The 14591-nt window shown below is 51.2% G+C and overlaps 1 protein-coding gene across 1 annotated transcript in view; it reads right to left on the bottom strand.

Annotated features, from left to right (window-relative positions):
* Positions 1-14591, bottom strand: part of LRP4 (LDL receptor related protein 4) — a 104794-nt gene that overhangs the window by 16126 nt on the left and 74077 nt on the right. Inside the window, exons 10-28 of the mRNA XM_073348230.2 lie at positions 14210-14344; positions 13890-14015; positions 12700-12930; positions 12284-12440; positions 11445-11662; positions 10892-11068; positions 9719-9841; positions 8729-8937; positions 7915-7996; positions 7180-7285; positions 5842-6043; positions 5305-5494; positions 4929-5060; positions 4030-4170; positions 2906-2992; positions 2517-2688; positions 2255-2417; positions 1752-1977; positions 152-455 (exon numbers count right to left, since the gene is read on the bottom strand). Of these exons, the coding sequence (XP_073204331.1) occupies positions 152-455; positions 1752-1977; positions 2255-2417; positions 2517-2688; positions 2906-2992; positions 4030-4170; positions 4929-5060; positions 5305-5494; positions 5842-6043; positions 7180-7285; positions 7915-7996; positions 8729-8937; positions 9719-9841; positions 10892-11068; positions 11445-11662; positions 12284-12440; positions 12700-12930; positions 13890-14015; positions 14210-14344 (3181 nt within the window). The remainder of the gene's footprint in view (positions 1-151; positions 456-1751; positions 1978-2254; positions 2418-2516; positions 2689-2905; positions 2993-4029; positions 4171-4928; positions 5061-5304; positions 5495-5841; positions 6044-7179; positions 7286-7914; positions 7997-8728; positions 8938-9718; positions 9842-10891; positions 11069-11444; positions 11663-12283; positions 12441-12699; positions 12931-13889; positions 14016-14209; positions 14345-14591) is intronic.

Here is a 14591-nt window from a genome sequence, read left to right on the forward strand (position 1 = left end):
GTCGGTGAGTATCACTACATTCCCAGCCCTTCAGGCAGGAACCACCTCCGCCTACTGTAAAACACTAATCTATAAGAGCAGCCAACAGTGCAAAGACAAACTCAGCCTAAGAGGCTGGGCGCCCAGCAGCCACTTACCCCTGGGCACCTACCTGATGACATCAAGGAAGACATCTGTGTAGTAAATCTTGCCGTCCACACTGTCATAGTCCAGAGAGATGACATTGTTCAGCTCTGGGACAGGGACATGCACATCAGTGTGATCATTTGTGTCCAGTGAGATGCGTCGGATGGAGCCACGGCTGGAGAAGAGCAGATAGGTCTCCGGAGAGGGATCACAGGTCTGCTCATCACTCTTCAGCTGGATGCCGGTGGGGCAGGCACAAGAGAAGCCAGCAGGGTGGGGCAGGCAGAGGTGGGAGCAGCCACCATTCCTTATGCTGCACTTGTTAAAGCCTTTGGGAAAAAGGAAGAGGAAAAGTCAGCCTGACTCCATGTTTCCAGAGACCTAAGCCTTCCATCTGTTTACAGGGCACAAACACATAATTCACTGGCCGCTGATTTCATTCCAACGGCATCCTTGCTAGGACTAGATTGTAGGTCACCACGAAGGGACACTTACCCAAAGATTCAACTGTGCTCTGCAGGATCAGTGGATGTGGGGGGCCAGTAGGGGCAGCCCCCTGGCCTGTACTCCTTGATATTAGAACTTCCCAATGGAAGAAACAGCAAACAGCTGGTTTCCACTGGCCGTCTGAGGATCATGTGATTCCAGTTTAGCTCTGCTATTTGCAATAGCAGCAACACCACCCCAGCTGGAAAGAGTGCAGGAGTGGCATAATAAGCCACCCCTAGCCAGTCTGGCCCAGAAGTTTCCATTCTGAGTTAGACACATGTAGCAGTGGTGCTACATAGGCCCACATTAAGCAAATGGCTTCTTAGTGGGTATGCATATTTAGTTTTATCATGGGAATAGTCAGGCTTTTTTTTATTATTAAATCTATATATATTTAGTGTGAGGGAGGAAAGTCCAGCAGAAGCAAGGGAGAAGGCAACAGGTATGGGACAAGGGCGGTGTCAGGGCTGGAGCAAACAGGAGGGAGTGGGACTGGGATGCTGACCAAAAGCAGCAGGTGTTGAGGAAGGAGTGAGGTTGCATAGTGCACAGTGTTAGGGAGGATGTTTCAGCCATGTGAGAAGAGGCCAAGAGCTGCCTGTAGGAGAAGGTAAGGAGGCACATTCCAGTGAACCAAGCCAGCAGAGCAAGGGAACACTGAGGATGGGAAATGAATAGGAGACAGGGAATGGCTGTGCAGACCCCAGAAGGGTAGGGTAAGGAATTTTACACTGCCAAGGAGACATTGGAGGAGGAGGAGGAGGATGTGATGAAAGCAGCAAATGAGGAAAAGGGTTTTAGCAGCAGTAGGCTTGAGTATTTGCTGTGTCTATGAATGGTCTGGACTGAGTGACAGCCTAAATGCAAGGAGAGAAGGGGAAGCAGGAGCCAAAAATGACACCAAGACTGTGCACCTGGGTGGATAATGGAAACAGTCAGTTACTGTGGGAGGGGGTTGGGGTAGGGACGGGGGTTGGAGAAGGAATTTATTTTCGGCCCTGCATGATCTCCCAATGAAATACCAGAAGAGCCCTCTCAATGACAGCTTCCAGAGGCCCCTCTAGTCATATGGAGATGATACTCCTGGCTCCAAGGCCTGATGATACTCCTGGCTCCAAGGCAGTCTGGAAACTCACCAAGGGGCCGTGTCCTGTCAACAGCTTGAATGTCCATCAGGCCGGGCAGGTTTGCCCTCACCAGGATGACGTTGGCGCCGGTATCCTTGTCAGCCCGGTGAATGCTGCGGGTTTGCCAGTCAGTCCAGTAGATGTATGAGTCCAGTAGGGTGAGACCATAGGGATGCTGCACTGGTGACAGCAGGGTGTGGCGGTTTGCACCATTTAGGTCTGCAGCCTCAATGCGCTAGAGAGGGGGCAAGAAGGAACACCCTGTTCAGTCCTTTCCCTTAGATAATGTCCTGAGCAAAGACAAGCATGTGTGAAGCTGGGACTGGAGTCCAAGTAAGCAACATGGCTCTGGTCCACCATCCCCAACAGCCCAGGCCCACACGAAGTCTCAGAGTGCTTCCACACAGTTCCTTTCTTTTCTGACACCTTACCCAGGGACTTCAGAAACGGCCTCTAGGATACCAAGGCTGCAATGTTAATCCCATAGGAATCATTACAGAGAAGACACCAACCTCTGTGTGCGCATCGGCCCAGAGCAGCTGCGATCCAGCCTTATCCACTGCCAGCCCATTGGGCCAGCCCAGGTTGTTGCTGATCAGCACCAGGCGTCCTGAGCCATCCATGCCAGAGCGTTCCAGCTTGGCATTCTCACCCCAGTCCGTCCAGTACATGTATCTAGGGAAAAGGGGAAAGCCAAGAACACATCAGAGAAATAGCAGAGAGGTTAATGCCTCCAGGCCTTCTTCCTCAAGACAGTACCCTGCCAGCACTAACCCCATCTCATGGTACAGTGCAATTGCCCTTGGGCTGTCCAAGTTCTGCCAGACCAAAACCTTCCTCATTGATCCATCCAGGTTGCCCACTTCAATCCGATTGGTTCCCGTGTCTGTCCAATATACCTTGCGGCCAATAGCATCCACTGCCAGCCCATCTGTGGTCAGCAGACCTGAGAAAGCAGAATTGTACCAAGGTAACTTCTCATCCTTCAACACCGATCAGATAACCCTGGGGATTGCCCCTGCTCACCACTCAAGTCTGGGAGTGCTCCCCCTACAGTACCTATAGGACTTTCACCCCTGACTCCCCTAGAGCTGGAAACCCAAGGAATTCCGCTCCAGGCTGCCACATAAAGATATGGTGCACTCTGGCAAAGCATCCCTCACCTGTGGTGATGATGTCTTCATACTGTGAGCCATTCAGGGCAGCCCTGCTGATTTTCCGCAGCGTGCTATCTGACCAGTAAACCTTTCCTGGTAGGGAAATTGGAAAAATCAAAAATCAGCAAACTCCTTTATATAGCCCCAGGCCTCCTTGAGATTATCGGCACCTGGATTACTCTGAAGAGCAGCAGGGTCATGCAGTCCAGTGGTCTGTCAGTGTCCAGCGCCATAGGACACAGAGTCACAGTAATTCAGTTAAAGGGATAGAAAAGCCACAGCTCCTCCAGTTCCAGCCTCTCCCAGAGGGAGGTGCCATAGTGAATGGTGAGGAACACTGCCTCTGGGGAGCTCACGGCTGCTCTTGAAAGGGTCCCTGTACAGAATGATGCAGTTTATTATTTAAGATGTTACTGACCAATAGTGTAATCAGACCCATGTCTGGATTTCAGGATGGTCCCAGAGGACAAGACTCAGACATTCTCACCCACCACACAAAATGGGGTTCAACCCAGACAGATAATGCCAGATACACAGGCCAAGTCAATCCTCAGAATTTAAGTCAAACCAATTACATTGCTCAGGGGTGTGAAAAATCCACAGCCCTGAGCAACATAGACAGAATTCTTCTGTTAATTGAACTACTGCCTCTCAGCGAGGTGGGTTACCTACGCCAATGGGAGAACCCTTCCCAGCACTGTAGTGAGTGTCTATACTTGAAATGCTACAGCAGCGCAGCTGCAGCATTTCAAGTGTACACAAGCCCTCAGTGTAACCAACAGCCACCAACTCAGCTCTCTTTACATTAACAAGACTTAGATAGGAGAGCAAATTATTTAAATTCAGACTACGTGAGCCTGTCTCAATGAACAAGGCCGCTTCTTCCAGCTAGTTGGGGTTTTAGCCCTGCATGTCAGCCAACTGGAGCCTGTCTTAGAATCACAACAGTGGCGAAGGAAGGGAATCTATGCAGCATGCATTGGAGAAACAGGAGCCTACATCTGTCCACGTTTATGGACACCGAGTGAACCACTGGCAGTGCCTTCCCGCAGAGAGACACCGTTAATTAAGAGCTGCAGCCCTGAAATAATCAGTTGTGAATGTGGTTAGATATACAAGGCAGTTCAGACCTTCCTGAGGATCCACCCCAATGGCAATGGTGTTTTTCATAGTGACATTGACTGAGACAACGACGTCTGCAAAATACGGGATATCCAAGGACACCATGCGGATGTCCATCCTTCTGGCAAAGATCAGGAAGCTGGTCATCCCTGCAGAAAGTTGAGGATAGACCAACAGTGTCAGTGAAGGGCAGGGAGAAGGTCAAGCCAATTGTCCCTTGGGCACCGTCTGCTGAATCATATCCTTGAGCCACCCAAGAGACAGCTTCAACCTTTAGGGAGAAGGGAAGGTCCTAGATCTGAAATACCATACATGGAAAGACTCTCCCACTCCACTGAGTAACACAGAACAGTTCTCTAGTTACCTGTGGGGTGGGAAGGGGAAAGCCTTCACAGAAGTGTTAATTGTGGGGGAGTGGAAACCAGTTTTCCTACTGAGGTGAACAAGATGGGACCCATGCAGAGTTATTGCTTCAAAGGCCTGAAGCCAAGATTCTTCATGGTACTGAAAGGGAAGGTGGCTGTGAGAGGAGGGGTAGGATCTATTCAGCTGTACTGTAGAGTACAACACCTTTCCAGGAAGGGACTGAGCCCACTTCAAACTCAAGACAGATCTACGGGAGAGTCTGACATACAGATGTACCATATGGCATCACATTGGTGAAGTTTTCCTTTTGGATAATTTAATCTCCCCACATCCCTCCCAGGGCACCCCAAGCCAACCCATCGACTTTTACCACCAGTCCTGAGGGCACAAGCACTACATGGGCTTCTCAAGGGGCCGAGGATGGTGGAGTCACAACCAAGTCCCATGAGGAGTGGGTTCCAGTAACTTGTGCCAAGGGGCCAGGAGTGGAACGTGGGGCCTGAGATCCAACTACAGTGGGAACCCTACAGAGGAAACTTACCAGAGGAGCAGGTCTTGCCATCAGGTTGGAGGTTGATACCAGTGGGGCAGGTACAGCTATAACCTTTAGGGAGAGGTGCCAGGAGGCACAGGTGGCTGCAGCCACCATTACTAACTCCACATGCTGTGCGTACTGGAAGGGGGAGAGGAGAAAACCATGAGGCACAGGCACACCCCCGTGAGCTCAGCCTTGGGCTCCTGGAGGGACGGTCACTATCAAAGTGGGCAACAGCTATAGAGATGCAGGCTGGGGGTATGGGAGCACACTCTCTTTAAGAGGCCAATAGGGATTTATTACACACGCACTCCAGATATTCAGGGCAGCAAGAGCCTGGGTGAGTTCAGAGCTCCCCATGGGGGTGAGGCTGACTCTGTACCTGTAGGTCTGTGCCGGTGGAAAACATGAATGTCCATGAGGTTCTCCAAGTTATCCTGCAGCGTTTCACGAGCCTGCCCCGTCCTTCTGTCTGCACTCTGGATGCTCTTGGCCTGCCAGTCTGTCCAGTAGATCCGCTCACCATAAAGAGTAAGTCCAAATGGATGGGGCAGATTGCTTCCAATCAGCACCTGTCAGCCCCCAAAACAAAAGTCCTCAGGAAATCAGATGGTAGTGCTTCCACCCACACCTCCAGTCATCCCCTAGACTGGATGGGGCTTGGAGAACAACAAAGGTGATATGTAAATGGCCTGGTAGCATCAAGGTGGGGAAAGGTTGGTGTGGGATAGGTGGCTGCCCACATACTTTGCACTCATAAAAGGGGGCTCTTTTCTCTCTGTACAAGTAGCTGACAATGTCTTGATATGGGCACTTTACTTCCATTTGGCCCATGACATTCTTTCCTGCCGGCACTTTGCCCTGTAGGACAGGCATTCAGTATCCCAGCCTCCCCTTCCCTCTGGCATGGTTCTCTTACCTTTCTCTCACTGCCATCCAGGTTAGCATACTCAATGGTCTTCATGCCAGCATCCGCCCAGTACAGGCGCTGAGACTCGTAGTCAATGGCCAGCCCATTGGGCCAAGTCAGATTGGAGGAGATGATCACCAAGCGGCTGGAGGCATCCATACCGGCACGCTCAATCTTCGGGCTGACTCCCCAGTCAGTCCAGTACATGAACCTGAACACGGGGCCCAAAGGGAAGTGAGCACCTGCACTCCTGCTCCTGCTCCCACAGCTGCTCACCATTAGCTAAAGAAGTCAAGTGTCTTGGTGCCTTCAGCAGCCAGTGGGAAACAGTGTCAGGCTAACATGATCTGTGCTTCCTTTCTTAGGGCCCTGCCACATTTTTATACACATTGTCCTGGTCCAGAATCCATAGTCCCTCCTCTGCCAAGAACCTGGCAAGAAGGAGGGAGATGGTAAGACTGAAATAGGATGCAGAAGCAAGTTGGCCTATTATTGCCTTAAGAAGATATTTCTTAACCGTTTTCAAATCCCTGCAATCATGAGATGGAAGTAGAGCTGCTCTGCATCAGCCTCCCAGTAAACACAAAAGAAGAGAACAGTGCAGATTTATTCCAGCCTTCCAGCACTTGGGAAGCAAGAGCTGCTGGGTTTGAGCCCAGCCACCCAACCTAGTCTGATGCTTGGCTCTGCAAGGTCCTGTGGCTCAAAGGCAGAAGCTTTTATTACAACAATTCATTTCCTACAAACCTGCTATTTTGAGATTTTCTTTCTGTGGGAAATGTTGGAGACTCTCACTGGATTTAATATTCCTGGGCCCACTGATTCTGCAGCTCACTTGGGACCTATAATGTTTGCACTAATTTAGCTGGTGATATGCCAGTGTAATTCACTTCTCTGTCTTCAGATTAACCTAATGGCCAAGCGGATAGCAGGGCCCTCACAAGAGCTCAGCATCAATGTGGAATGAAGAACACCCTAAATAAATAAATAAAACCCCTCATTCTCTTCTCAAACTTATTTTACACTAGTGTAACTATATGGACTCTAGTGGGTTACTCCTGATTTACACTGTGTGAGTGGGAGGAGGCCCAAAATAAGAGCTATCACTCTGAGCTGACTGTTCTAGAAGTGCCTGCTGGTTGTCTTGTCGATGCCATCAGCATCCACAAGTCAGGCCCTTCTTTTCAGTCCTTGGTAGACCTGTTATGGAGGCCTTTCTAGGCGTGCGTCTCTCTTAAGCTCCAAAAAGTGTCCGATATAAGGGCAATGGCACAATGAATCAAATCCAAACAGTTCAGAGACACAGAAGTTATTGCCATGTAATCCTCAGAGGAAAGAAGTTCTCACCCTCCAACAGGATCCACCACAATATCTCGTGGTCTGTCTAGGTTCTCCCAGATCAGTACAGTCCTCATGGTCCCATCTGTGTTGGAGACCTCTATCCGGTCTGTTCCTACAGAGATCAGGAGAGAAAGATCAAAGACCTCTAGAACCACAGGAGACAGAAGAAACAAACATTGATACAGTGATTCCGTTTCCCTGCCTGCCATCCCCTCACCTGACCTGGGAGGACTAGAGTGAGTGTGGAACAGACTTACTCAGCAGAGAACTCTCACGTTCAACTTCCCAACCCCAGCAACTGCTGAAACCTTGTGCAGATGGGAGGCAGTGCTCTGCCAGACCATCACAGGCATCTGGCAAGGCCCCAGAGGATGTCTAGGGAGATACCTTCCTGACATACCTCAGAACTCTAATTCTCTGGCAGAAATATCCTCCAGATTCTAACCATTCTGTCCTGAGGTACGTGGCTGGAAAACATAAGTGAAAGCCTTCTGCAACGAGCAGCTGTTGTCCTCAGACATACACATTCCTGCAGACATCAGCAATGGGGTTGTAGCCCCACTAGAAGTAACACAGGAAGCCAAGTTGGTTCCTGCTTCATAAGAAAGATGGGAAAGGAGAACCCATGTTTGCCAAATGGAGAAAGACAAAACTGAAACAGATCGGGCTGCCAAGCTAATACTGAGTTTTTATGAACAGGGAAGAAGGTTACAGCCTGTAGAGAGCAGAAGACCCCAGTACCTGCGTCAGTCCAATACAGCTTGTTGGTGACCCAATCGATAGCCAGTCCAGCTGGGCTTTCCAAGCTGGTATCCACCACAACCTGAGCAAGAACCAAAACAAAGGTCACCAAACAAGAAACTCCAAAGGTCACCAAACAAGAAACTCCAGTGAGAAAAGTCCTTGAGCCTGGCTCTCCTCCTGTCCACTGCCAGCAATACAAACAACTCAGGCTAGCAAAATCCATGCAGCAAAAATCCACATGAGAAAAAGTGTTGAGGAGTTTAGAATTCAAAAATGACTTTTAAAGAATGGTTGTTGGACATCCCCATTTTCTACCTTTATTTCATTCCCCAACCGCCAAACTCTTGAGCTCTGTCAATGGCAGCCTGAGCATGAGTCAAAGGGGATGCCGAGAAAGTAACTCAAGGGAAAGCACAGTCCCTGCCACACTCTCAGTTCCTGCTGAGCCAGGGAAAAGGGGATTTAGAACCTTGTTCATTTGCGTTTTATTGAAACTCGGCCTGTGAAAAATCAAAGCCGGAGCTCGGTATTTACAAATCAATGTTTTCTCCTGCCCTAACTGCAGGGAGTCCCAGACAAGGAGGTGCAAACACAGCACACACGAAGGTTTAAGAGCTCACCTCGGATCACCAGCGATTAACAGGAGCCAAAACTAATGTGGGCATGGACAGGACCAGGGTAGCAGACCCGCAGAAGGCTGATACAGCCCCAATGGTTCATACAGAAACCTCGAGCCAGATTCACAACACAGAAGGCTGAGATCCCCAGAAGCTGCTTGGCCTAGTAACCCCACATATACAGAATACTGTACCTCCTGGCCTGAGCCATCCCATTTTGCTCTGCTAATGGAGTCAGTGCTGACATCTGTCCAGTAGACATAGTCATCCTTTGAGTCCCAGTCCAGAGCCACAGCACTGCGCACATCAGCCAGGGGGATGACATCATCTGACAGGTCTTCTGTGTCAAAGCTGATCCGACGGATGTCCATCCTTCGGGCAAAAAGCAGGAACTTGTCAAGACCTGATCAAAGGTCGAAAGGTCTTCTTTTAATTTCTCTAAGTTCAACAACATAGTGACAGACACAGACAATTCTCCTGTTACATCGGAGCTCCACTGCATACACACCACTCAATGCTGATTCACACACCAGGCCCTCACTGCTGGGAATAGTGTGGGGGGAGGAAGGAGAACATAGTATGGGCAGCTGTTTCCTGGGGGTGGGAGAGATCACACTGCAAAGAACAAGCCCACTATGGCCCTCAGAGGATGGCACAGATCTGACCTACAGCAGGTAGCTTTGCCATCTTCTCTGATTCCAGGAGACAAGGGGGCTAATTCTCCTGTAATTGAGCGCACTGTAAATCAGGAGTAACTCCCTTGCAGTCCTTGGAATTAAGCTGTTCATTCCTCACAAAGGCCAAAGGGGGTAGTTTATGTGGGAGTTTCCAGGTGACACACCCATTCAACTGTGGCATCAGCACTACCTCAGCTGTAAGTAGGCTGGAGTGGACATGCAAAGCAAGCACACATCTTGTGCCAAGCTGGTGCTCAGTAGGTGGGGCTGGAGTGGGGGGTGCAAAAGGAGAACGTGAGCGTACAGCAGGCCTTTTATGTTACCCTACTCTCTTCTAAAGGCTTTTCCTGCTGCACCCCTCTCACCCTGTGTCTGGAAGTGACACAGCTGCTGCTTACTCAGATTTCTGACCCACTTCTACACATGGGACATGGGGCTGCGTGAGCACATCCGAGACTGGGAGCATTTGGGACTGTGGCATGCAGGCTCCGATCCCACCCCACTTACTCTGAGCACAGGTGTGGCTGCTGGTCTTGCGGAAGCCTGTGGGGCAGGCACAGGTGTAATCCTTGCTGTTTGGCAAGCACAGGTGAGTGCAGCCCCCATTGTTGGCCCCACAGCGGTTTTTCCCTGCTCAAATAGCCAAAAACAAAAACAACCACGCATAAGGCAACCAATAAAGAGAGCAAGAGATGTAGCAGGGGTGAGGGCAGAGAGAGAACACGCAGGCACACACACAAGAGCTGGGAAATGTTCTACTCTGGGGTAGCTATTTGAACCTCCTGCCCATTCACAAAGACCAGCCCCACAGGGACATGGGCACAAAGGGCTTGTCTACATAGGGAAATTATTCTGGAATAGGGTAGGGAGTGAACTTAAAGTGGTGTAACTATTTCACAATAACTTGTGTTTAGACAAGCCTTAAACTAGTGGTCCCCAAACTTTTTTGGTTGCGTTCCCCCCTTACCTGGTCCACATCCCCCTACCAGGAACTGCAGTTGGGGCTGGGAGCCATGCTTGGGAGCAGCGCCAGTGCTGCAGCTGAGGTTGCGGCCAGGAACAGGGCTATATTCGGGGCTGGGAGCCAGAGGCCACGGCTGGGAGCAGAGCTGTGGCCGGGAGCGGGGCCACGGTCGGGGCCGCCGTCAGGCTGCAGCTGGCACCATGGCCAGGAGTGGAACTGCAGTCAGGAGCCGGTGGCTGGGGGAGGCGTGTCCAGAGTGGAGCTGGGAGGCACTCCCTCCTTGCCCCCTATGGGGGCTGACCCAGGCCCCACTGCACCCCCCCAAACCTTCCACCACACTCCCCTAGGGGGGCACGCCCCACAGTTTGGGGATCACTCCCCTAAACATTCGTTATCAGAAAGCAACTGTCCCCCTGTGCCAGCAAGGGGGCGGGGGCAGGCTGTGGTACACCCATCCAATAACTGGAGATGAGAGCCTTGAAATAACATCAAACCAAAAGTTGCTGGATGGAGAAATTAGTGCTGGACTCTGGTAGCAGAGGTAAACTTGGGGTCATGCGTGGGTCTCACAAGGGAGACAGTGAGTAGTGGATAGAACAGTATCCCTGAGGCCCCTAGGCCTGGATGCTCCCTGCCGTAGACGCTGGGCAGTGACAGGTCCCCAGCTGGTTGGCTTTCCCCCTGCAGATGTGTCTCCCTGCCCCCTTTGCAGTTACCTGCTGGCTGGCGCTGAGGGTGCAGTGTGTGAATGTCCATGGGGAAGTGGAGCTTGTTGCGGATGATCTCCTGGTTCTTGCCGGTGAATTTGTTGGCACTATTGATGCTCTTGGTGTGCCAGTCCGTCCAGTACAGGCTATCCTCAAACACTGTGATAGCAAAGGGGTGTGGGAGGCCTGCAGCAAGAGTCCAGCACAGACATACAGGTTAATCCGGACCCCAGGAAAACCAGAGGAAAGCCCCTGAGCCTGTCCCTCTGGGGCGCTTCTGCACACCCAGGGGTCTCTGACCCTAACAGACTCAGCAGAGCCAAATCCAGCATTCACCAAAATAACTGTGCTTCTCTTCAAGGGCTGGGATGAGAGGGGCAGAGCCTGTCCCCAAGGGATGGGAGAAGTATGGCAGACTCACCCCATGGTGGTGTTCAGGGATTTGAGGGAATGGAAAGTAAATGTAGTAGCCCTCATACAGGTTGCTCCAAAGCTCACTCTGTGCTGCTGTATCTTTCCTGGTGCAGCATAGCTCTCCCCACAGCTGAAGCCTCGGTCTCACCTTGGCTGATAACAGCCTTCCTGTTCCGCCCATCCAAGTCAGCCCTCTCAATGACATGGTGCTTGGCGTCCACCCAGTACATCCTGTGCCCAGCATAGTCGATGGTCAGCCCATTGGGCCAGAAGAGGTGCGTATCAGCAATGATACGTCGATTGGAGCCATCCATGCTGGAGTATTCTATGCGAGGTGTGTTGCCCCAATCTGTCCAGTAGATGGTGCTAGAGGAGAGAAGGAGAGGCCTGAAGGCTAGGAAATTGAGGCCCTAAGTATGGCACCAGGCATCACTTCACAGCAAGGAGAGAATAAGCTGGCTCTGTAACCTCAAGCCATGGGATACTTGATCTCGATCACAGGGAAGCCAAGAGCAGCCCCCTAGCCTGCCATGCACCACTCTTTGGATTCAATTTGCAGTCACCCAAGGGAAGGGCAAACACTCCATGGGTGCATCCTGGCCTGGAGCCTCCTGCTTCGTAAGGCTCCCTAACGCTGTGATCAAAGGCAATACTGTGCGCACACTGAGGCAGCCCTGGGCCACGAAACAAGGAGAAGTCTAGATCAAGGATAGGGCCCTCACTGCTGAGTCCCATGTATTTGGAACAGTACTTAATTTGTAACGAAAGAGGTGCCGGGGCTCAACCAATTAGGTGCTAGGGATCAAGCAATTTTTTTACTCTCATAACTGACATGGCAAGCCCAGAGATGCCGGGGCTATGAACTTCCAAGCCTAGAGGTGTCGGGGTCAGCCCTGGCAAGCCCTCGCACAAATTAAGCACTGATTTAGAGGGTTCCCGCAATAGAGTCCAACAGAGGAGTTAGTGGAGCCCCATGCCCCTACTCACCCCTCCATGGGGTGAAGTGCGATTGCTCGTGGTTTCTCCAGGTTCTCCCACAGAAGCACCTTTCTGTGCGTGCCATCCAGATTTGCCACTTCAATCCGAGATGTACCAGAGTCTGTCCAATACAGCTTGTCATGGATCCAGTCAATGGCAAGTCCACCTAGCCAAGGGGAAGAATTAATCACAGACCAAAACCAAGGAGGGCAGATTATGCTGCTAGGAACAATTCCTCTTCTCCCTCAATCCCACTAGAGACCCAGCCTCTAGATAAACTCCAGGAGGAGAGTACCCTCCACCATCCCCATCTAACAAGAGCCATACACAGGGGATACATCCCAGCTGTCTCTCTCTTCCTCCACTCCCACATTGTGTGGTCTGGTCAGCTTCCCATGCCTTTGCTCTGATTCCTGGCCACACACCTGGGCTCTCCAGCCCTGTGGACACCACCTCTTCTACGTTGCTGCCATTAAGGTTGGCCCTCATGATGCGGTCCAGTGTGACATCAGACCAGAACACCAGCTCCTTGCTGTGGTGGAAATCAAGGGCAATGGCATTCTCCAGGTTGTTCAGGAGCAAGGTGTACTCCGAGCGGTGAGGCAGCACCTGCCGGATGTCAATCCGATTGGCAAAGAGCAGCACTGGCTCTGGCCCTGAGGGACATACAGAAGAGAGCATGAGGGGAACCTGGCATGGTCAGCCTCTGAGCCCAGTGTTATCACTTCGTTACGTTGGTACCAGAGAGCCAACTGGTGGGTGTAAAGCACTGGGAAGAGGAGACAAGGTGAGTGTTCACACTAATGACACTGGGTTGGGCAGCTTTGAAGCACTTTGCACCAAGAGTTGATCAACCCCATCCCCTGCCTGAGCTTCTCACATCAGCCCCAGCAGCCATTCCACCAGACACAAGCACCTGCCCACAGTATGCTGACATCACAAGCATATGGTGTACTCCGCCCTCCCTCTCTGCAACACAGCTTACAGTCTGAAAGGTCAGGTGAGACAACAGTTAGTCAGTCAGTCCTAGACAGTCAGAGCAAGCTTAGCAGAGGGGGCTGCCTTTTTTCTTTCTTTTTTTGGTTTTGTCTTGTAAGTAGGTATACAACAGCACTTGCTGAGCTATGCTACATTAGGGGAGCTAAGTAACCAAGCTAAGGTGAAAACAATGTGTGTCTTTAAAAGCACATCGTGTCCACACTCAGAGAATGAAATATGCAAAACATAAAGCAGAGCCTTGCCAATACAGAATTGGTGATCATGAGTCTGTTTCCATTTCTGGTTACAAAGCACAGTCCAAACCCACAGAGGCACGACTGTGCAACCAGCATGACAGGGAAATTCTTTCTGCTGCAGGGTCCGGGACACAAGGGAGCCAGAAGGAGAGGAGCTGGGCTTGACCCTAGCGCAGGGAGAGTTGTGGCACTACACAGCTACCAACCATTGGACAGTAAACCTGGAGGGTGAATCTCTGACACAGACTTGAGAGCCCCACCTCTCTTACATATTAATAGGACTTATCCACCTAGCCAGGTTAACCAAGTATTACTGAACTGAATTACCAGCATGTGCACACACACACGTGTGCATGCCAGAGCTGATAGTTCCTTCTTACCCAGGGCTTTACAGCTGCGCTTGTCCGGGCGAAGCTCATAGCCTTGCTCACACCAGCATTGGAAGCCACCTTCACTGTTGGTGCAGCCCTGGCTGCAGTAACCCTCCTCAGCACATTCATTCACATCTACAAAAGGTCAAGGGAACAAAGTTACAATTAGGTCACAAAGCTCCCACCCCTACCAGGAGCTGTCCACATCTCCCTGCTGCTCTATCTCTATGTCCGTGTTCCAACTTCCACTCCTGTCATAGACCTCCAGCTGCAAGTACCTTATTGCCGCAGTGAGGAGAAATAGAATGACTGTGACCCTGCCGGCTCACCCTGACACAATCGGGCATCCTCCAGCAGCCTGTAACCTGTGTGGCAGGTGCACTGTACCGTCCCTCGCACCATCTGGCACTTCTGGGCACAGCCCCCATTGCTGAGATTGCAGTGCTCCTCACCTGTCCGTGGACCTGTAGGGGCAGTAACATGTAAAGAGGATAGAGACGAGACAAGGCAGCTGCTATTATGCTCAGCTGTTAGACAGCAGCAGCCTTGTGGAGGAGGCTGACCCAGAAGGGAGGAGACACGTCCTGAAGAAGGCCGCATCTCCTCAGGTGGCAGCAACACTCCGCTCAGACAGAGGGTAACAACTCCTCCCAAGATCTGTGCATTTGCGGTTAGAACAGGAACCTTTGGAATTCGCTCTCTGAAAAAACA

The sequence above is a fragment of the Lepidochelys kempii genome, chromosome 6 (assembly GCF_965140285.1).
Source record: "Lepidochelys kempii isolate rLepKem1 chromosome 6, rLepKem1.hap1, whole genome shotgun sequence".
Lineage (NCBI taxonomy): Eukaryota > Metazoa > Chordata > Testudines > Cheloniidae > Lepidochelys > Lepidochelys kempii.